The 22,071-nt window shown below is 52.0% G+C and overlaps 1 protein-coding gene and 2 non-coding genes across 5 annotated transcripts; 2 read left to right on the top strand and 1 right to left on the bottom strand.

The window, feature by feature from the left end:
- The first annotated feature begins 398 nt into the window (after window positions 1-398).
- TRNAV-CAC lies at window positions 399-471 on the top strand. Its single transcript has one exon. It is a non-coding gene; the product is annotated as a tRNA-Val (tRNA).
- Window positions 472-817: 346 nt separating this feature from the next.
- On the bottom strand, window positions 818-889 carry TRNAG-UCC. Its single transcript has one exon. It is a non-coding gene; the product is annotated as a tRNA-Gly (tRNA).
- A 612-nt stretch (window positions 890-1,501) lies between these two features.
- Window positions 1,502-21,494, top strand: DPP9 (dipeptidyl peptidase 9). Of its 3 annotated transcripts, XM_032092792.1 has the most exons (21): window positions 1,502-1,571; window positions 3,382-3,469; window positions 5,912-6,165; window positions 8,783-8,895; window positions 9,607-9,780; window positions 10,388-10,556; window positions 10,727-10,840; window positions 11,117-11,245; window positions 11,741-11,802; window positions 12,323-12,423; window positions 13,799-13,976; window positions 14,164-14,329; window positions 14,422-14,501; window positions 16,320-16,472; window positions 16,637-16,772; window positions 17,575-17,720; window positions 18,235-18,381; window positions 18,532-18,684; window positions 19,235-19,377; window positions 19,675-19,786; window positions 20,203-21,494. In XM_032092792.1, exons 2-21 carry the CDS (start codon window positions 3,414-3,416, stop codon window positions 20,293-20,295), a joined length of 2,679 nt encoding a protein of 892 aa, XP_031948683.1. In that variant the 5' UTR covers window positions 1,502-1,571; window positions 3,382-3,413; the 3' UTR covers window positions 20,296-21,494. The 3 variants fall into 3 exon arrangements, with proteins under 3 accessions (XP_031948683.1, XP_031948685.1, XP_031948684.1); XM_032092794.1 differs by lacking the exon at window positions 3,382-3,469 and having other exon boundaries at window positions 1,545-1,571; XM_032092793.1 differs by lacking the exons at window positions 1,502-1,571; window positions 3,382-3,469 and adding an exon at window positions 5,386-5,514.
- The last annotated feature ends 577 nt before the right edge of the window (window positions 21,495-22,071 follow it).

The following is a 22,071-nucleotide window of genomic DNA, read 5'->3' as shown; positions in this document are numbered from 1 at the left end:
TCCCCTGGGCCAGGCGGGTCCTGTCCCTCCCGGGCGGCTCTCCAGGGAGCTCCACTCCCTGTCGCCACTATTCTACCGACATCTGGTGGCAGCTGCCTTAGGGAAAAGAGGCATTTCTTCAGCAGCGCCCTGCGCCCCCTCAGCCCTCCCTGTGGGGCTGTGTCCTCTCTGGGCGATCCCCGAAACACTGCCCGGGCCACGCACCTCAGCCGCCTCCTGAGACCAGCGGGGCTCTAGGAACTCCAATTAGTCATTAATGATAAGCACTGGGGATCCCGCGCGGCGCTTCTCGGGGTTTGCGGGAGGTTTATTTTGAGGTTGCCGTGAGGGAGATCGGCGTCGTCTCAGCCGCCATGGTGGGAACATCCTCCACCCTACGGAAAAAGCGTCCACGGCGGGTTTCCGTAGTGTAGCGGTTATCACGTTCGCCTCACACGCGAAAGGTCCCCGGTTCGATCCCGGGCGGAAACACGTGTTTTTGCTTTTAGGTTCTAAGTGGTGGCTTTCTGCGGCGCTTTATTTCGGTGCTGCTTTGGTTTTTCTTGTTTGTTTGTAGGGCCGTGTTTAAGGCGGGTTTTTAAAATTCGGATTTATTTATTTCCCTGCCGTCTCCTGACCACTCGAGGCCTCCACCGAGCGCTGGGAAGAGAAGTAACCGGCACCGTGCGCCGCATGACTGAGCAACGTCCGCTCCCGCCGGGGCTCACAGCGGGCACAGCGCAGGCGGGGGGGCGCTCCGCGCGCCGGTGCATCTCAGCTCGGTTCGGATCGGTGAGAAACGGGGGAAAAAAATAATACGAGAAAGGAAAAACGAAGTTGCGTTGGCCGGGAATCGAACCCGGGTCAACTGCTTGGAAGGCAGCTATGCTAACCACTATACCACCAACGCCCGCTGACAGCCTATTCCCCGGCTTCCCTCAGCAACAGCACCCAGCGGGACCCAACCATTCTCCCGAAGCACGGGATAAGGTAAAACGAGAGATGAGAACGGCTCTACAGCCGCCCCACGACGGCAATAAATGCTTAATTAGGGACCCATCTCTAGGGCGAGGGGAGGAAGAATCTTCTCTCTGTGCTTTTTTACCCTGTATCAGCCTCAATTCTCTCTGTGTCCCCCCTCTCCATGAAGACGTTGCAACGGACTGCCCAGGGAGGCGGCAGACTCACTGTCCCTGGAGGTGTTTAAGGACAGACTCGGCTCCATGGTCTGGATGACAAGGCGGCTGTCGGTCACCGGTTGGACTCGATGACCTCAGAGGTCTTTTCCAACGTAATCTATTCTGTGTGATTCTGCGACAGCTCCGTACTCCCGCAGGCATCTCCCCCCGCCGCAGCGGCAGTGGTTCCTCCCGTGCCGCCGGGGCGCGCTCCCGCCGCGCGCGCTCCCGCCACTTCCGCCGCCGGGTGAGAGGTCGCGCCGTGGCCGCCGCCGCCCCCGCGCCCCCGTTTCCGGGGCTGCCCCGCGCCCGGGACATGGAGCGGCACTGACGGAGCCGCCGCCGCCCCCTCCCTCCCCCGCCCGCGAGCCGCCCCCACCCCCGCCCGGCACGGGGAGGTCGCCGCGCCCCGCGGTGAGTGAGGAGGGGAGCGGGGGATGGCGGGGAGCGGGGTCCCGCCCCGGTACGGGTAGGGCTGGGTGGGGCCCACGCCTGTGCGGGGCGGCTGGGCCGGGCGGGGAGCGTTTGCCCGCTCCGTGGGCCGCATCCCCGCTGCCCTGGGCTGGGGGTGCCCGAGGGGCCGGGGGGAGGTGTTTGCCCCCCTCCGTGGGCTGTTTTTCCCCCAGGGGTGGCGGCGGCCTCCCCTCGCCCCGGGGGGCGTTTGCTCGCCCGGGTTCGCCCCCAGGCCTGGCCCTCGGGGTCGTTTGCAGTTCATTCCCCCCATATGCTGCCCATGGATGGGGCGATGGGGGGCACCCCCTGCCCTTGGAAGGGGGTCCCGTCTCCCCCCAGCAGCCGCTGCTCTGCCCAGGCGGGTGAGGGGCTGCTCGCTCCTCTTCTTCCACGGCAAAGAGCTGCCTGCAGCGGTCAGGGAGATGGGGGCCACGGGATGCTCCGTCCCCGGGGATTCCCCCTCTCCTGCTGTCCCAAATCCCGGCCTTTCCTTTGCACCAAGGGCAGAGCTCCCGGCAAGAGCTGCAGAGGGACACGGGCTGCTGGCAGCCTTTGCCAGAGCTCATCCCTCTCGGGAGAAATCCCCACAGGTTCATCCCCCTCTCAGTTGCTTTAATTTTTGGAGATCTTAAAGCTCCCGGCCACGACAGGGACATGTTGTAAGGGCTCCTGTAGGTGACTGTGTTCCTGTGTTCCATTGGCTCTTCCCGAATGATTCACCCTGGTTCCTGATCTCTTTTGTCTATTTTGCTCAGGTTCTTTTTTTTTTTCCCTGGTCCAAGATTTTACTGTTCCTTCCCTCTGTGAAATGCGTGATCTGGGCTGGGTGCAATGAGGGTTAAGATGTTCCTCAGAATCATTAAAATCACAGAACAGCCGGGCCTGGCAGGACCTCGGGAAGTCTCTGGTCCAACCCCCTGCTTAAGGCAGGCTCAGCTGGGAGATCAGACCAGGTTACTCAGCATTCCTGAGCATCGCTCCTGCTGCCCTTCATGCCTGCATCAAAAACTGCCCTGAAATTACTGGCTGCTGCTGCTTCCTCTCTCTCTGCTCTCCTCTGCAGCTGAGGAGTTTCTTTGTGATGCTTTGTCTCCCGGTCCCCTCTGAGTGTGGTTTTGGTGGAGAAATGGCTGTTGGGGGAGAGCAGGAGCCTCGATAAAAGGCAGTGATGGGTCTGGAGTGTGTCTGTGACTCAGAGCTAAAGACCTTTGTACTTGGGGAGAGAGGATGACAGTGAAGCACCTTCCTGTGCTCCTGGTGTGGGGAGCCGGGGTTCCTCGTGGCAGCAGGGCTGAGGCACAGGGAAGCAGCAGTCAGGCTTGGAAGATAAATGTGTTTTTTATGTCCCAGGTGGGACTGTTACCCTCTGGCTGGCTCCTTATGGTGCGTCCTTTGTTTGACTCTTCCCTCTAAGTGTATGGACCAGGCCTCTGTTTTGTCAGTTTTTAGTACCTGATACTTGCAAGAATTTCAAGATTTTGGGAAGGGGGTGACAGAAAGGTTCAGTACTCAAGATTCTCGGATTTTAAGAAGAATTTTCTGGGAAAGATAGAGGCACACCCCAGAGTTCAGTGAGCCTCATTGTTCAGGTGAAGAAGTCTCTCAGATTTCTCTGTTCAAATCCAGCCTGTGATGACAGAACAGATTTGGACCAAGGAATGAAACCCAAGGATTTATTTGTGCCTCCCCGCTCAGCTGGAGATGTGACCTATGGAAGATGCTTTTATCCAGCACTTGTATGAAATCTCCTTTCTCCCCTCTTCCTCCCCAGTTTCCTGTCCTGCCCAGCTCTCTGAGTAGTTAATGCAGAAGATAAAGAGGGTTCGTCTGGAAAACGAGACTGCAGGAAGTTGGAGAAGGTACGTCCAGGTCCCTCTGGGGCCTCTGTGTGCTGTGGGACAGAGCAGCAATCACCTCTGGAGCTGGGACAGAGCAGCAATCACCTCTGCAGCAAGTGAGGGTTCTGAGAAATCCCAGCTGTACAGTCCTGCCCGGGGAGCTCTGTGTCAGGATCTGTGAGTCAGGAAGTGACTCAGGACAATAACTTGTTTCACTCACTTCCAGTTTCGAGCTCTACAGTTTTTTCCTGGTGCTGATTTCCCACCTGTGCTCATTGTCCTCTCCAGACTAACACCTTCCCCCAAAGGAGGGCTTGGTAGCTCCTCCACCTCACCTGGCAGGGCACAAATGGCATTAAAAGAGCCCCAAGGGGCAGCTCCATGTTCTGGGGAGTGGAGAGAGCAGTGTTCCTGCAACCGCTCTGAGTCATCTCAATCTCTGCCTCAGCGTGGGGCAGAAGGGACAGGGCTTCTCCAGCAAGATGGAAATCTTGGATGTGCTATTGCTGCCTGTCTTAAGGTAGTTAATAACTGGTGTCTTGATCCAACTCACGTTTGAGTAATGTAATCCCAAAATCTACTCTGAGATAAGTTACTTCTTGTACTTGTTTACTTACGTATGTGTTGTTGCCAAATACTGGCTGCGTCTTTTTCCAGAGGTGGCTGTAGTGACAGAGGCAGAAATCTGAGTTTCTTTTTACTCTGTATCATGCCAGGACCTAGGTTTTAGGGGTTTTTTTTCCCTTCTAGTGGGAAGTATCTCTGCCCATGGCAGGGGTTTGGAATTAGATGATTTTTAAGGTCATTTCCAGTTCAAACCATTCTGTGATTTTGTGAGATTCCACCAGGCTCCAGCTGTGCCAGTGGCAATTCCCAGCTCTCTCACCTCACTTTGTGTGGTGGCTGCTTTGCTTGTCCTGCTTTCCCACTCCATTCTAGAGTCCAAATCACCAGGATGAGAACAGTACGAAGCTTAGAGCTGTGCTGTTCACATCATAAAGTCATGGCAGTACAGTTTGGAAGGGGCTCCAGACTCCAGTTCAGCTGGGGACAGGTACCAGTATCCCATTTGTGGACTGGTTTTAAAGGTTACATTTCCCCTGGTGAGGAACCAGCCTGGCTGGGTGAGATGGATTCGTCAGCTGGGTGAGAGTAACCCGAGGGGCCAGGCTTTGTGAGCCAAAGCCAGAGTATTTAATTGGCTGAGTTGACCTGCAGTGGGATGGGGTTGGGAGAACTGCACTCAGTTTATGGATTTTCATGGTCTTCCTGTCACTTGTTTCTGACAGGCAACACTTCTGCCTTCAGCTGTGGTTTTAGCTGCTGCAGTGGAGACCCTGGATACAGGCAGAGGCCACAGACACACTCACAGTCTTAGAACATCCCATCATGTTCGCTTTTGTGGTTTCACTTGGACTTCCTGGCTGCCTTTGATTGGAAAATACTCCTCTTTATCCATTTTCAAGCTGTGGATTCACTGCTGGGCAGTAGGCACCAGGAGTACCTACAGAGTTATTTTGGGAGCTTGTTCTTGTGTTACTATTGGCACATTTTGTACAATTTAGGGACTTAGGAGTCTGAGGAGATGTTACATTTTCAGCCCTTGTACAAGGCTGATTCTGTCTCCTTGGAGCAAAATTCTCTAAGCTAATTTTGTCCAGTAAACTGAAGTTCTTCTGAAATTCTCTGTAACATTCTTTCAGGTACCTCCAAAACCACTCAAATGTCCTCTTGGAGGGACATCCTGCTTCTCAAGTGGGGTGTCAGAAACTGGTTTCCCTAGTCCTCAGCTCATTCCTGCTTTGCAGTGGATGACATCACTGACCTTGGGCAAGTCTGTGGGCCCACCTCACGTCAAATTAACATTTGTGTTAATGCGGAGGCGGTTCTTGTCCTCTCCTTCCACACCTGCTCGCTTGGAAGTCTCTGAGGAATGTGTGCTGCGTTTCTCAGGATACAGCCAGGGTCTGGTCCTGCTGCCTGCTCTCTCTTAGCTAAGCAGCTGCACTTTTCCTTCCTGTTTTCCCATCTCTCTTACTTCATTCCTGGCCTCAGTATCTCCTCAGGTGAGTTGCTGTGCTTGGGTTTGAACCTCTCTCCCCAAGCGATTTTCCTTTGGGATAGGAAGGGGATTCCTCTTCTGTGGTCTCACGGGGCAGGAGTTTATGTGCCTTTATGATAGGTCATAGCTTTGATGACATATCTATCCAAATTCCTGGAGTGGTTTTCCTTTGAGTCAAGCTGCTTGTTGTCTGCACGAGAATCTGCTGCTTGTGCTTCCTTTAACAGCTTATTCCTAGAGCCAGTCCTGGGAGAGGGAGTTTTCTGAGGTCAGTATCTTCATTTACAGGATTCAATATGTTTAAAATGTAATCCTTGAGTGCAGAGAATCCTAGGATCTGTAGTTCAAGGAGCACCTGCTTGATTTTAAGGCTTAATTCTCTCCCTCTACTCCTCCCTCAGTTTTTTGCCCAGTTCTGAAGGGGAAGCGAGGATGACTGCAGTGGACACGCTCTCGGACAGCTCCGAAGTGGTTGAGATGGAAGATGTGCCTTCCCAATTCCAGGTGCAAAAGCATTCTTGGGATGGGCTGCGTGACATTATTCACAGCAGCAGGAAGTACTCGGGCATGATAGTGAACAAAGCTCCCCATGATTTCCAGTTTGTCCGGAAAACAGAGGAGTCCAGCCCGCACTCTCACCGCCTCTATTACCTGGGTAAGCCTCCGTGCCAGCATCTGGGGGGGGCGTGGGGCTCTTCCAAACTCAACAGGCAAGGGAAGGCGTGGGAGGGATCTCCCTTTACAGGATGGGAGATTGGGTAATGTGGCTCAAGGCTTGCAGGATCTTCCGCAAAGCCTGGGGCTCGCCAGTCCCAGACAGGCTTCGCACACAGGGCTTCCGCTGTGGCAAGGGGAGGTGTTGGCCACCCAGCACTTCTGTGTCCCTTGTCACACAGGGGATGGGGGAAGTTCAAGGGAGGTTCCTCACGCTCAGGACTGTCTTGTGCCTCTGTAGCTAGGGAGAAATGGGATTTACTTGCTTCAGTAACCAGACTGACTTTCCAAGAAATTTGCTGTGAGTAATGTCTAATTATATGTTGCAACATATTAATGGCAGGATGGTGGTGTCTCCTGCTTTATTAAGTGTCGTGAAGGTAGGATTGCTTTCAAGAGCAGGGACGAAAATTGAGGTGGGAATGAGCTGTTCCTGGCATTTGCATGGAAATATCCCTCTCCTTCAGTGGGACTGAAAGCAGAATTCCGTGTTGTAGAGGTCCCTTGTTACAGTTGGAGCCACAATGTAATTAGTGACAGAGTTGTTGGATTTTAGTAACTGGATAATTTTGTGGCTGGTAACATGGGAAGCTTTATAGACTATAAAGAGTTTGTTGTGCTTTGGGGCATGAGCTGATCGTTACTGGGCCAGTAAAAATTGCCTGATGTGCAACTCTGTGCAGTGACTGCTGCCCTGAAGTGACCTTGCTGTTCTTCCTTCTTTTTCCAGGTTTTGAGTGTAGGTCACTGTAGGATGCTGGATTTGAGGGACTGATTTGTTTTGTCATTAAGCAGCTCCTGTGTGCCAGTGACTTGATTTGTGTAGTTCTCATAAATTCTTGGGACACAAGTGCTGCTCTGAAGGGCAGTATCCAGAGCTGGCATATTTTTCTTGTCAAGTCTGAGCAGTGAGGGTTGATTTAAAGCTTGAATGTATTTCCAGTTCACTTTGATACTGGTTTTTGATCTAGATGATTAAAGAACTAAGTGGCTAATTTTAAATTTTTTTAATGTTCTGTTGTATGAAATGGCAACCAAACCAGCTACTGGGTGGTTGGTGTTCTGCCAGGGTGTGACTGTTCCAGGAGCCAGAACCAGGAACTGAGGATACGATACACAAGTGCCTTTTCAGTGTTTCCTTCCTTAAGGAATTGTACAGGGCTTAGAGCTCAGTTAAGATCAGTATCAGCCAGGTAATCCCAGAGTACCTCTTCTCATATGTCCCCAATAAAGGGTAAATGCTGATTTAAGTGCTGATTTTTTTTGCCATAATAATGGACACTCCCAGGGATGGGGCAGCCACATCTTCTCTGGGCAACCTGTAAGTTCACAAGTGTTTAACTCAGTTTGCTGTTACTGCCCCAGCACTAAATAACGTTTTTAAGTGTTTAAATTAAACTGAGGAGTAGATGGAGACTCCTGATGAACTTTGCTGTAGAGTTGAATACTTCACTTGGAAGCAAAGCAAACTGTCTTTTGGGGAGGAAGGCAGTATTTTCCTTGTAAATGCCAATTGATTCTAGTCAGCCTGAGGTCACTGGAGAAAGTTCTAACATAAGGGGAAGGGAAGTCCAGGTCACAGTTGCCTGGGTGTCAGATATGTGTGCCCAGAGTCATTTGTTCCTCTCTGCAGTTTTTCCTGTTTGGCCATCTTCAATCATTCCTGGGCCATCCCCACAGAGTTTTATGTTGTATCGTAGCAGATGCTGCTTATGTTAAACACCACATGCTCAGCACTTTGGTGTTCCTGTATCTCTGAGGATTAGATCCTCACATATCACTCTGCTTACCGAGCACTTATTAATATTTCAGTTTTAATTTGAAGTAACTGTACTGCTGGGTCAGCCAGCTCAGAAATCTCTCTGTTCTGCCCAGAACATGTGCAGAGTAGGCAGTATCAGGGCACATATCCCTGTGTGAATTTCTGATCCAGGGAGTCTCTATAGCATAAGTAGAGGGCAAGTTCATGGTCTTTGTTTTTGTGGAAGCTGTCAAAATCACGTGTCAGGATATTTGATGGTTGTTTTGGAAGTTGGATGAAGGCCAGGAGCTTATTTGATAACCACAGTCAAAGGCTTATGTAAAATGACAAGGTCTTTTGACTGTAGGATACTGTTTCACATTTGAATGGGCTCTCTGGAGCTTCCAAGCTTTTCCTTCCCCCCTTGCAAGCTGCTGCCTTGGCCTGAATGAGGTCCCTGTAGCAAATTTCTGGATGAGAAATGTGGAGAGTAATGTTGAGTCACCCATTCAGGGAGTGGTGCTTTTAGAGTGGATCTGGGGCACGGAGGACAGGCACAGAGGGGAAAGTTGGACCTGATACGTTCTGGAGAGGTGAGTTAGTGTCAAATCTTGCTTAGGAAAAATTCCAAACAAATGAGTATCTAAGTGCTTTAGATGTTATTCTGGGATTGATCTGGGAGCTGCTTGGGAAGGAATGTGGATAAAGGCCTCTGGGCAGCCCCAGCCCCTCTGTTTCCAGACTCCTGTTTGAATTTGCTCGTGGGCCTCCTGGCTAACCCATCTTAAGTAGGGTGATGCTTTTGTCCTCCTAATAGGAATGCCATACGGTAGCAGAGAGAATTCCCTTCTTTACTCAGAGATTCCCAAAAAGGTACGGAAGGAGGCCTTGCTGCTCTTGTCCTGGAAACAGATGCTGGATCACTTTCAGGTGAGTCAGAGTGGGAAGAGCCTGGGTTGCCAGTGCTTGGGGAAACTGGGTGATGCTGTGGGGCTGCTGTGGTGGGGACACCTGTGTGGTGTCTGTCATCTTTCCTGCTTTTAAAAAGTTGGGAAAGTTGAGTTTAAATTGCTGCTTCTGCCTTACACTGTTGTGAGTAAACCAGAACAGGAGGGAATTTTCCCCTCCCTGGTTTCAGTACCTTCATGTCCTTTGCCACTGACAGCATTGGAGGGTGTTGGTCTTTTCTCCCCTACTTAAAAAGTTCCTGGTGGAACAGAATTTCTGTCTTGACCCCATTTGGGCTGCGAGTTCTCTCCAGGGTAATTCAAGATCCCGGAAGAACTTTTGTTTGCAGTGTCTGACATGGAAACTGTTTGTGAAGGCTGCAGATAACGTCATTAAGTTAATTGGTTACATCTATCTGCATAAGCAGAGCAAGTGCAGCTGTTCTCAGTTCATGCTAAAGTGCCAGCTGCAGAACTGAGAGATTCACAGCTCAGCCCTCCTGCAGAGGGAAGTTTGGGGGGGTGTGGTGGGTTTAGGCCTCCTGGACCCCACAGCTGTAGCCTGGAGTACAGGAACTGGGGACCCTGACAGTGCTGCCTGTTTGAGCTGGGGTGTTGTGACAGGCTCAGAGCACTCCTGTGACCATTCCTCTCCTTGCAGATCCTTTCAGATATTCCTTTCCTTCAATTCTAGGCAACCCCTCACCATGGGATGTATTCCAGAGAGGAGGAGCTCTTGAGGGAGCGCAAGAGACTGGGTGTCTTTGGGATAACATCTTATGATTTCCACAGTGAGAGCGGCCTGTTCCTCTTCCAGGCCAGCAACAGCCTCTTCCATTGTCGAGATGGGGGCAAGAATGGCTTCATGGTGAGTCTGGCGGGACTTGGTGGATATCACCTCAAAGGGCCTTGATGGTTTGGAGTGGAGATGGCTGCACATGGAATCCCAGGCTGGATGGAGTTGGAAGGGACCTTAAAGCCCATCCCAGTGCCACCCCTGCCATGGGCAGGGACACCTCCCACTGTCCCAGGTTGCTCCAAGCCCCGTCCAACCTGGCCTTGGACACTTCCAGGGATGGGGCAGCCACACCTTCTCTGAGCACCCTGTGCTCACACCAAGTCACCTCCCCACCGTCACAGGAGGTTCTCCTGGAGCCCTTTTAGGCCCTGGGAGGGGCTCTAAGGTCTCCTCAGATCCTTCTCTTCTCTGGTGAACACCCCCAGCTCTCCCAGCCTGACTGCAGAGCAGAGAGGCTCCAGCCCTTAGAGCATCTCCGTGGCTCCTCTGAACCTGCTCTAGCAGGTCCACATCTTCCACATCTTCATCTGTTTGGTTATGGTGGTTTCTCTTGTGTCCTGTCAGGGCCACATTTGCCATCATCCCGTGGGCTGTGCTGTATCTCTGATTTAGGCTTTTTCCCTGCAGAGCTGGGAGCTGATGTGGCACCCAGCTCCGTGTGTGTCTCTTGCCGTAGGTGTCTCCAATGAAGCCTCTGGAGATCAAGACTCAGTGCACGGGGCCACGGATGGATCCCAAAATCTGCCCTGCTGACCCAGCCTTCTTCTCCTTCATTAACAACAACGACCTGTGGGTGGCAAACATCGAGACGGGCGAGGAGAGGCGGATGACGTACTGCCATAAAGGTAGCGGGGCTTCTTCCAGCTCCAGAAGGGAATTCCTGCTGAGGAATCTGGCCTGCAACACCCACACTCCTGGCTTATTTCTTACAAGTGCATTTGTCTTTTGGGTCAGCATTTTCCAAGGAGATGGAAATGCAAAATGCAAATGCTGTCTCATCTTTGTTCCTCTCCAGGCTTATCCAATGTTCTGGATGACCCCAAGTCTGCTGGTGTAGCCACTTTTGTCATTCAGGAGGAGTTTGATCGGTTCACGGGCTATTGGTGGTGTCCCACAGCTTCCACAGAAGGTCAGTCACTGTTCTGCTCATCAAATCCTGGCGCTGTGACTGCTGCCTTCCTGCTAGGAATGACACTCTGAGCATGATTTTCCTTTGGCCTGGGTTTGGGTTGTTTCTGGGGAGATCACCTGAAAGAACAAAGCACTGAGGGGATTATAACTGTGGAGTGTTTGCAGGTGGTCACTAGGAGCTGGGGCTGTACAGGTGTTCCCTCTGCACCGGTGCTCCAGGCAGTCCAGGAACAGCAGGAAATGTTGTTGCAAACATTCCTGCTCTCTGTCCCAGGTTCAGAGGATTTGAAAACACTGCGGATCTTGTATGAGGAAGTGGATGAGTCAGAGGTGGAGATAATTCATGTTCCTTCACCTGCCTTAGAGGAGAGAAAAACAGATTCCTATCGGTACCCCAGGACAGGTGAGTGAAACATGTGGGGCTGCTGAGGCAGCTCTGGACTCCAGCTGGAATCAGCAGTGGAACTGAGGCTATGAACTTTGCATCACTAATCTGGGCACTTACTAGGATGTAGAAACTGGTTGTAAATGTTGAGACCTAATTGACTCTCCGATCCCAAAATGTGCTGCAAGAAAGGCTGAACTTTAAATCCCAGCCCTAAATGAAAGGATTGCTGAGGAAGTGGAATATATCCGGTGGTATATTGTGGAATACATTCTGAATCCCATCTTGCCTCTCCCCCTGGGAACATGCACAGCCAACTAGGGAAGGCAAAGCAAACTGTTCCCATTCCCAGAATGACTCTGGTGTTTGCTTACATACATATTTGATATTTTTAAATTCACACAGAGCCATTTCAGTAGGACCAGGGGCAGTTCTCCTTTAGAAGCTGTATTTTGTGTAACCACAGAATGTTCAACTTGATTGTCTTGGTGTTTTTTCAATTCTTCTCTGCAGGCAGCAAAAACCCCAAGATTACATTAAAACTGGCAGAATTTAAAACAGACAGCAAGGGTAAGGTAAGTGATAACTCAGAAGGGGACATTGCACAGGAGGGTTTTTGAAGCTCCCGAGAATTAAAACAAGGTCACAGAGAAATCCTAAATGGTGTTAGTCTGGGTTTTTTTGTTCTCTTGTAATACCTGGTTCTCTAATGTGTTTATCCAAGAAACAGAAAGACTTGAAAATGCTGAAAAGAATCATTCCGGTGGAGATTCAGCTGGGAATGTGGAGGGAAGGGGGCAGTGGGGTTAGCCTGGTACACCATGGCAGAGACAGGAGGGCTGGAGCCAGGTCTAATCTGGGGCTTCAGTCCCTGCCTGTGTCCTTTCCCGTGGCTGAATGCCAAAACCATTTTGCTTTGAAGCCTGTTTTTCCCTTCTCTTCCTGCTCTTTGTAGCAAGGCTTGCTTCTCCTGGCCTGACCCTTACTGATGCCAGTAGCTAAACTTCCTTGTTGTCCCATCTCCCTGAGCTTCCCTGGGAGGAGGTGAGGAGCTCTGGTGCTCTGATTTGATGTCAGACCTTGGTTTTGCTGCAGATTGTGTGTGCTCAAGACAAAGAGCTGGTGCAACCCTTTGCTGCCTTGTTTCCCACTGTGGAGTACATTGCCCGTGCTGGATGGACCCGGGATGGCAAATAGTGAGTCCATTTTCCTCCCAAAATAAATTTCCCAAGGGCTCCTCTGGCTGCAGACCCTCCACATGCTTGTGTTGTGTTCATGACCTGTTTTAAAGCCCTGAGTGCCAAAACTGGCACATGAATATTTGGCTTCCTCAATGCTGTAGCATCCTAAAAGTAGGAATGAAGCAGAGCAGAGTGACAGGCTGTGGGGTTTGTCCCAACCACAGAGTTAAATGACATTGATACATTAAGTGGGCAGTCCTGGGGAATTCTTTGGAGCTGAAGGTGTTTAACACAGGTGCAGTGTGCTTCCTGCTGAAAATGGGGGTGTTCTGTAGGCAGTTTTGTCTTTGTTCATTGCCACAGTTAGTGATCAAAGCCTGAATCCCAGGACAGGGGCAGGATCTGTGCTGCCACATCCTCCCTGCCGCGTGTCCAAGGGGAAGGATTGCTCTGGGGCTGGCCATGGCTCCAAATGGGATACCCAGTCTTGCCTGAAGAGTTACAGAATTCACCCCAATCTGACTGAAATTTTAAAGTTCTTAATTTTTCCCCCTCCCAAGCTTGCTTGGCTTAACTGGTGTGTGTGCAGATCAAGTTAGGGTGACTTGGCTGTCTTTGAAGGTGGCATTCTGTAACTCGTCATTAATTTTCTGCTCTGGAAGGGAAATTTAGAGAGCTTTCCAGCAGGTAATCCTGGAGGTGATTGTGATGTTCTGCACCAGAGCTTATCTAAATGTGCTGAATATCTCAGTTCCTGCAATCCTGCGGTGCTGGGGGAGAGCTGGCTCTTTTCAAACCTGTCTTGGATGACGAAGCTTCCCTGGATGCACTCGCAGGCCTTGGGGTGGCCGTGCTTTGCCATCTGTCATGCTGAGAGCCTGCAGTGCAGCACCACTTCCAGGGACTCTCCTTGGAGAGAAGCAGGGCTGGGGCTGAAGCGACTCCTTCCCCTGGCACTCGTGTTGGGTCTGTGCCTCTCTGTCAGAGCGCGAGGAGGAGGCTGCAGACGGAGCTCTTGGAGGGTGATCACTTGAGCTGGAGGAGAGCTGGAGCACAAACAGTTGTGCTTCCTGATGGAGGGATGTCCAAGGAGGAGTTCCATTCTGGAGACAGGGCTCTGTTAGCAGTGCTCCCTTGGAACAGGCGCTGGCAAATCTGTCAGACATCTCGTCTGAGCGATACCCCTGTGAAATACCAGAGCTGTCTGGCAGTACGTGTGTGTTGGCACAGCTTCCAGGGGATTAGAAAGCAGCAGTGATGAGAAAAGCTTTGCATTCAGATGCCCAAATCCTTTCTGCCAGCGGGGGGAAGAAAGGGATGCATGTTCTGGGTGTTGGAAAGGAACCTCTATTCTGTGGTACTGACATTCACCTCCGACTTCTTTCCCCAGTGCCTGGGCTATGTTCCTAGACAGACCTCAGCAGCGGCTCCAGCTAGTCCTTTTGCCTCCAGCACTCTTTATTCCAGTCCCAGAAAATGAGGAGCAGCGTGCTGAATTTGCCAAAACTGTGCCAGAAAATGTCCAGCCATTTGTGATCTATGAAGAAACCACTGATGTGTGGATAAATGTAAGAGGCTCAGGGCTGGGAGAACACAGGCTGCCCCTTCCTCCCCTCAGTTAACCATTCTCATGTTGATGGGTGTCCAGTTTAGTCCTTGCTCCAGCAGCTTTGCTACTCAGTAGCCCCAAATTTGGTGTTAAATCAGGGGTTTGATAAAACAAATCACTCACAGGTTTCTCATCTTGTGTGACAGGTTCATGACATCTTCTATCCTTTCATCCAGCCGGAGGGGGAGGAGGAAGAGCTCTGCTTTATCCGAGCCAACGAGTGCAAAACGGGGTTCTGTCACCTGTACAGGGTGACAGCAATCCTGAAGCCAGGCAGCCACGACTGGGTGCAGCCCTGTGTCCACAGTGAGGGTAAGGGCTGCAGCCCTGGGAGCTCCCCCTCTCGTTGGCCTGTGTTGTCCTTTTTGGAGGGCAGTCATTTATTCTCATGGCTTTTCTTGCAGATGATTTCAAATGTCCCATCAAGGAGGAGATTGCCCTGACTGGTGGGGAATGGGAGGTACTGGCGAGGCACGGATCCAAGGTAGGGGTTATTTTTATTCTCCTGCAGTGTCTCAGCTCTGCATTGTCTGCCCCCAGTCCTGGCCTGAGTCCTCCCTTACGCCTGGGACCTGCTAGAACTGCTTAAGTTTCATTTTGTTGCTGTTTTTATTGCTGCCTGTGCTTTCCCCAGAAGTGCTGTAGGCCAGTGCACATGGATCTGATTGCCTTCTTAATCAGACTTCGGATTGCTCCTTAGGTAAATCCCAGGAGTGGGTCAGGCTATAAAAAAGGACAAGTCTGAGGTTTAAGAGCAACAAAGAACCATTTTGTGGAGAAGCTGGGGACTGCTGCCTTTGCTGAGGCATTTTAACTCCAGTGAGTTCTTGCAATGTGGAAATGTGTCCTGGCACTCGGAGTGAACTCTTGGTCTCCAGCTGATCCCTCAGCAGAGCCTTTAGGAAGAAGGCAGCTGGGGAATATAAAGCAATTTAGAATATGGAAAAGCTGTATCTGTTGTCGCTTGCAGAACAGCCAGAAATGAATTTTTATTAATCTTGTAGAAACCTAGTTTCATTTTTGCTTCAGGAATTAACTCTGAGTCTGATCTTTAACACTCCCAGGTGATTTCTGTCAAAATAAAGACCTTGTCTGTTCATTTCCAATTAATCTGGATTTTCACTTCTCGCTTTTTAAAAGAACAACAGCTCCAAGCTTTTGGTTTCTGCTGCTCTTCCTCAATCTGCAATTAACCTGCTGTCCCTCCCCATGTGGATTCTCACTGTACATGCTGTTGATTTTGGCCACAGCTCTTCCCTGCATGTGTTATGGCTAAAATTGTGTTAGCAGCAATTATTTTGATGCATTTGTTGCTCCACAGGGCTCTGCCTGGTTTTCCTGGCCAATTGGGTTAGATATGTTTTTCCCTTTGCTGTTCACAGGGGTCTTCAAACTGTGGGTTAGCCAGAAATAGCATTTGGAAACCGTAAGGTGGGAAAACAGTTCAGTTACTGTCGCTGGATCAATGCAGGATTTAAAAGCTGTCGCCTCTGTTCCTGCCTGACTGTGTGGTTTTTAGAAACAGCTTTATCTGGACAGTAAAAAACCTATTTTAATGTGTCTTAAAGTTTGGTGCTGAGAGTGTTAGACCTGTCCTCCCACAAATGGGAATTCATTACCATGGTGGCTGGAAAAAAGGTACCTGTACCCTCTAACCCAGCCATGCTTTGGCTGTGGCCAGGTGAGGGTCAGAAACAAGGAGCAGAGGAAACAGCCCCACATTGCACCAGGGCGGGGTTTAGGTTGGAGATGGGGGAAATGGCTTCACTGGAAGGGTGGTCAGGCACTGGGACAGGCTGGCCAGGGCAGTGGGGAGGAGTCACCACCCCTGGAAATGTTCAGAAAGGTGTGGATGTGGCACATGGGGACATGGGTTAGTGGTGAGCACAGTGCTGCTGGGTTAATGGTTGATTTTGGAGAGATTTTTCCAATGATTCCATGGTTCTGTAAGATGCCATATAAGCACAGAATCTTCCTTGCTAAGAGGATGGCTTCCTCTTAACCTGCAGGGAGCAAAGCCCAACTTTTTATGCCCATTAATAAGCAAATGCTTTGAGTCTTTAACAAAAAGGCTGAGGGACTGTTCTTTGTCTGTTCTTTGACTGTTCTTCATAACTGCATTGTGTTGTCTGCAGTTCTCCAAGTGCTGTGTGTGTTCTCTGGCCCCTCAACCCCCTGCCCTGAGCACCCCATCATGGTCTGCATGTGTTCTGAGCTGGCTCTGCCCAGGGACAGACACATTGGGCTGACAGAGGGGCAGAGCTTGTCCCTGTCTGTCCCTGAGCCCTCTCTCCCGGCACAGATCTGGGTCAATGAGGCCACCAAGCTGGTGTATTTCCAAGGCACAAAGGACACCCCGCTGGAGCACCACCTCTACGTGGTCAGCTACGAGGCTCCAGGGGAGATCATGCGACTCACCACTCCAGGCTTCTCCCACAGCTGCTCCATGAGCCAGGTTTGTTGTTTCTTGGATTCCCATCTCCTGACTGACAGGGATCCTAACTGGGAGTGGCAATGACTCGTGGCCAGTAACGAGTCCTGAGTGCTGCTTGAGGTGTGGGAGCTTTTCTGTGGGAAATGCAGGATCTCGTTCCCTAACTCTCCTGTCTCCCCTGCCAGAACTTTGACATGTTCATCAGCCACTACAGCAGTGTGAGCACTCCTCCCTGTGTGCACATCTACAAGCTCAGCGGCCCCGATGATGACCCACTCCACAAGCAGCCCAAGTTTTGGGCCAGCATGATGGAGGCAGCCAGTAAGTCCTGGGGAATGTGCCAGTGGGGCCTTTCAGTGGTAACACTCCCAGCAATAGCCAAGAGTGATGGGGAGGAAGTGGTCTGAGTACCTTTGCTCTGAGGGAAGATGAATGATGTTATCTTGTGGGGGAGATACTTGTCATGGTCAGCTTGCCCAGGAAATGCTCTGTGGGCTTTTGAGGTGTTTCACACCTTGAGCAAAAATTGTGCTCAGGGATGTACAGAGTTTACACATGGACAAGGATGTGGTTTTAGCGCGGAGTCACCACACAGTTTGGGTGAGAAGGGACGTTGAAGTTCGTCTTGTTTCCGTGCCCTGCCATGGGCAGGGACATCTTCCTGGGGCAGGTTGCACCAAGCCCTGTCCAACCTGGCCTTGAACACTTCCAGGGGGTTTTTTATTCATGGTTTGTCTGAAGAAGGAAGGAATGAGTCCCTGGAATGCAGTGGCTGCTCCGTTCTGCACTGCAGGTTTTAAAGGTTTAGGTACAGCTCACAGCAGCTGAATCCCTACTGCAAACACTTTCTGCCATCCCTCTTCTTACTCTCTCCCACGCTGCTGTTGTGGCACGTGTGCCTTGTTGGAGAACTCCCAGCTGGTGAGGTTTTCCTGTGGAATCCCTTCCCTGTGCAGACAGGTGGAGGCTGTGTTTCCCAGGGAGAGGCTTTGCTAAGCCTTGGTGTGGTTTGATGTTGAAGGAGCCCTGACCAGGGTCAGGTTTGGACAGAGGAGCTGGTTCAGGGGGTGGGAGGCAGAGCCTGCTCAGTCCCTCAGTGCTGTGTGTGACCCTCCTGCTGCAGGCTGTCCCCCAGACTACGTCCCCCCGGAGATCTTCCATTTCCACACCCAGTCGGACGTGGAGCTCTACGGAATGGTCTACAAACCTCACGATGTCCAGCCTGGCAAGAAGCATCCCACGGTGCTCTTTGTGTATGGAGGCCCTCAGGTAATAACCCAGGTGAACTGCTGGGGTCAGGGCTGGGGCTGCTGCCCAGGGCACAGCTCTGTCAGTCATGCATCAGGACTTGCACTTTGGGTAGCAGTGAACACTGTCGTGGAATCATGGAATGGTTTGGGTTGGAGTGACCTTAAAGCCCATCCAGTTCCACCCCTTCCGTGGGCAGGGACACCTTCCACTGTCCCAGGTTACTCAGAGATCCAGCCTGGCCTTGAATACCTTGAAGCAGCCACAGCTTCTCTGGGCAACTGTGCCACGGCCTCGCCACCATTACAGCAAAAAACTTCCTCCTAATAATCTAATCTAAACCTACTCTTTTAGTTTGTCCCTCTGTTTGACCTCTGCTTCAAACCTCAGATGACTTTTCCAGCATGTGGTTTGATTTCCATGGCTCTGGTAGCTCGATGAGTGGCTGCTGTCCAGCTCATGATCCTCCACTGGCACAGGAAGGCACTGGAAGGCAGCTGCCCAGCTCTGAAACTCTTCCTCCTTCCTTGTGCAGGTGCAGCTGGTGAACAACTCCTTCAAAGGTATCAAGTACCTGCGGCTGAACACGTTGGCATCCCTGGGCTACGCTGTGGTGGTGATTGATGGAAGGGGATCATGCCAGCGAGGCCTCAAATTTGAAGGGGCCCTGAAAAACCAAATGGTAACATCCTCCTTGTGCTGGAGAATCTCTGGTCATTTGTCCTTCCTAAGGGTGGTGGCTGCTCGTTTCCTGTGTCACCATTGCCCATTCCTGCCTCAAGTTTCTAAATTTATCAAGTCCACTAACATGAGCCTCCCTGTTGCCTTTTAGGGTCAGGTGGAGATAGAGGACCAGGTGGAAGGTTTACATTATGTAGCAGAAAAATACGGGTTCATCGACTTGAGCCGGGTCGCCATCCACGGCTGGTCCTACGGGGGCTTTCTGTCCCTCATGGGGCTCATCTGTAAACCCAACGTCTTCAAGGTGAGCCTGCACGTGGGACTGGCACCTTTAGGACACTTGGCTCTCGCAGCTTCTGTCCCTCTTGGCAGCTGGAGTTGGCGTTTTGCCTTGTTTGTGGTGGACAGGTGGAAATGTCCCCCTGTCCTGCCTGCCTGGAGCTCCTGGCTCCAGTCCTGTGTCCTGCTGCAGCTCATCCCTGGCTGGGGCTGGAGGAGGATGGCTCTGGGACAGGCTGCTTCCCAGTGGAGGGCTGGGTCTGCCATGCAGGGAGATGTTGATGTGCTATTCCCAGCCCAAGTCCCAGCAGAGTTTCTGGATCGTTCACAAGTCCTCCTTGCAAAGGGGAGGCCTTTAGTGCTGATGTGCAGGGATTTGCCCCATTGTGACCAAAAGAGGAACAGCAGGAGGAGGAATCTGGGTTGTGTGTGGGATTGCTGAGGGGGAATCCTGATCTGAGTGACAGAACAGCCCAGAGCCTGCTTCTTCCTGCCTCTCCTGGGAAATGGGGAACACTTGTGCTGTTGAGCAGGCGATAATGGAGGCTGTGTGGTGGCACCCCTCTGTTTGACAGATCGCTATAGCAGGTGCCCCTGTCACCGTGTGGATGGCCTACGACACCGGCTACACCGAGCGCTACATGGACGTCCCCGAGAACAACCAGCAGGGCTACGAGGCTGGCTCGGTGGCACTGCACGTGGAAAAGCTTCCCAACGAGTGAGTACCTGCCCCAGAGCTGCTCCTGCGCCTGCTCGGTGCCACCTCTGCTCAATCCCAAAGGAATTCAGGGGTTCTGGTCCACTTTGACTCGGCAGCAGCTGGGCCATGGCACCCCCAGCCCCTCTGCCAGGGAGGGCTCGAGGCCCACGGCCATGGCCTGGCACTGCTCTTGCTTGGGTTTGGCTTGTCCAGCTCTTTGCTCAGACCCTCTGCAGAGCTTTTATCTGGTATCTCGTCGTGTTTTCCATCTGGTTTCTCACCCTGTTTCTCTCCTTATCTCCACCCCATGTCCAGGCCAAATCGTTTGCTGATCCTCCATGGCTTTTTGGATGAAAATGTGCACTTTTTTCACACCAACTTCCTGGTGTCGCAGCTAATCCGAGCTGGAAAACCTTACCAGCTGCAGGTAGGAGGGATGGGAGTGGGGTGGGAAGGTCCCATAAATCTGGAGAAAGCTCCCTGCTGTGTGTTCTGGGGACGGGAGGAGATGGAGGCAGATATCCCACATCCTGTCGATGCTGGTGACAGTGAACACCTCGCTGGACTCGGACAGGAGGCCGGGAGGTGGCACTGTGGCTGTTCCATGGCTGGCAGATGTGGCATGTGCAGGCAGGGCTGCTGCCCTGGGGCCTGGAACTTTCCTTCTCCATGAGCTGTTCTGTCCCACTTGGCAGAGGTGGCTGCAGTGAGGGAGGGGTTGTGCTCCAGACCTTCCCTGGCACCCTCTTTGTCCACATGGAGACTGGATGGAGGGAACAGGGCTGAGGGGAGGGAGGTCTGTCCCTGCTGAGTGACCGATGCCCCGTGTCTGCCCCGGCACAGATCTACCCCAACGAGAGACACAGTATTCGGTGCCCTGAGTCAGGAGAGCACTACGAAATCACGCTGCTGCACTTTCTACAAGAATACCTCTGAGAGCACGAGCCTCTGCAAACTGGACACTGACAGCTCACCTGCCCCGTGCCCTCCCGTTCCCCAGCAGCGTCCAACCCAGAGCACAAGGGGCTGAGTGCCCACGTCGGGCTGGGGATCCCCCCAGGCCAGGGGGAAAAGCTGGAGGGCACCTTTCCTTTGGACAGTGCCACCTTCTCTCACTTTCCAAGCTGGAGGTCTGCCCCTGCTCGGCTGCTCATCCTCCTCCTCTCCTCCAGCCTGGCTGTTCAATGCTTTTTTTGCTGCTACTCCCTCTCTCCTGGGAATCAATGGACAGTGGTCTGTGTCCCGAGGCTGAGGTTTGTGTCCATCTCTCTCTCTCCCCAATCCTTTTCCCCTTCCACTGCACCTGTGCAGTTCCCAAACTCTTACCTGCAAGAACTCAGTGCCTGTGTTGGAAACGGAAGAGCCGAATCAGAAGCTGCCTTAAGCCAGGAGTGGGAGGGAAGAGACAACTACCTACTGCTCACCTGGGGAGCTGGTCTGTGTCCTGGCCCTGCTGCCACACTGGAGCCCTGGGAAGGGAAGAGAGCTCTACAGAAGCATGCAACACTAGTCTTTTTTTTTTATATATATATTTTCCAGTTTAAATTTGCAGAGCAGATGGAGGAAGTGGCCGGGGCCAGTAACGGCGTCCTCTGATCCTTCCTCTCGTGGCCGCTCTCACACAGAGTTGTGCCAACAGGTAGCACTGGCAACTGGCTACAGCCAGAGCCTCTCTCCAGCGCACACAGCAGCATTTGGGTTTTTGCAACACAAGATGGATGATATTTATGCAAATCCTCCCTCCCTCCGTTCTCTGTGCCGCCTCCCAACCCCCCTCTCCTTCCCCGAGCTTTCCGATGTGCACTGAAATTGGCTGTGCTTCAGTTCTCTGCGGGTCAGTGACTGGTCCCCTTGCCCGTCTCTCCTGGTTTTTATTTACCTGGGCAACAGGAACTGCAGTTCTGGGGAGGGGGGATTGAGCAATCACACCTCAGGGGAGCACATGCCCCCCTCAAGCCAAGGGTTCTGCCAGGGGCAAAACGAAAACACAAACAAAACCCACCCAAATGAACCACGTTGACTTGCCCTGGAGTATTTTAAGTGCGTATTATGAAAAGAAAATATTTTTATGGATTCTTATTCTTTTATAATTATGAGTGTAAGATGTAGCGACTCATTAAAATATTGGAAAGAGACGTGGTGGCTGCTTTGGGGGGCGGGAGGAAACGGCAGCTGCTGCCACAGCCAGAGCGGCTCTGCTGAAAGCCAAGTGCTCTGTTCTTTCTGTGCCGAGCAGTGGAGAGAATATTAAATCCCTGATGTTCCTCGGGGGAAGCATGATCCAAGCAGTTGAAGGTTGGGAATCCTGGACTGTGTTCTTGGCTTGGCGTGACCTTGAGCAAGTCAGCACCAGCCTGGGGTGGGCACCTCCCTCCCTCCGATGGGATTCGGGGGTGCAGCTGCTCTGCTCCCGCTCTGGGACACACAGAGCTGCTTTTGCAGAGCTGGGCCTGCCGCTGCTCGCCCTCCCAGCTCAAAGCTTCCCAAGCCTGGCCTTGCTTTGCCTTCCTCCGTGGGAGCCGGTGTTAATGAACGCGCTGTTCGTGCCCCGAAGGTGCTGCTGGAGGCTTGTTCCAAATGCAAAGCTTCTTCCAGCTGGAGCGTTTGCGTTCCTGGGGACAGTTGGGAGCAGATTTTCCCCCCCCTTCTTGTCCCTGTGCCCAAATAATTGTCCAATTATTGCAGTTGTGGTTTAGCTGCTACAAAGCACCT

The sequence above is a fragment of the Corvus moneduloides genome, chromosome 28 (assembly GCF_009650955.1).
Source record: "Corvus moneduloides isolate bCorMon1 chromosome 28, bCorMon1.pri, whole genome shotgun sequence".
Classification (NCBI taxonomy): Eukaryota; Metazoa; Chordata; class Aves; order Passeriformes; family Corvidae; genus Corvus; species Corvus moneduloides.
This window is presented reverse-complemented; position numbering and strand designations above follow the sequence as displayed.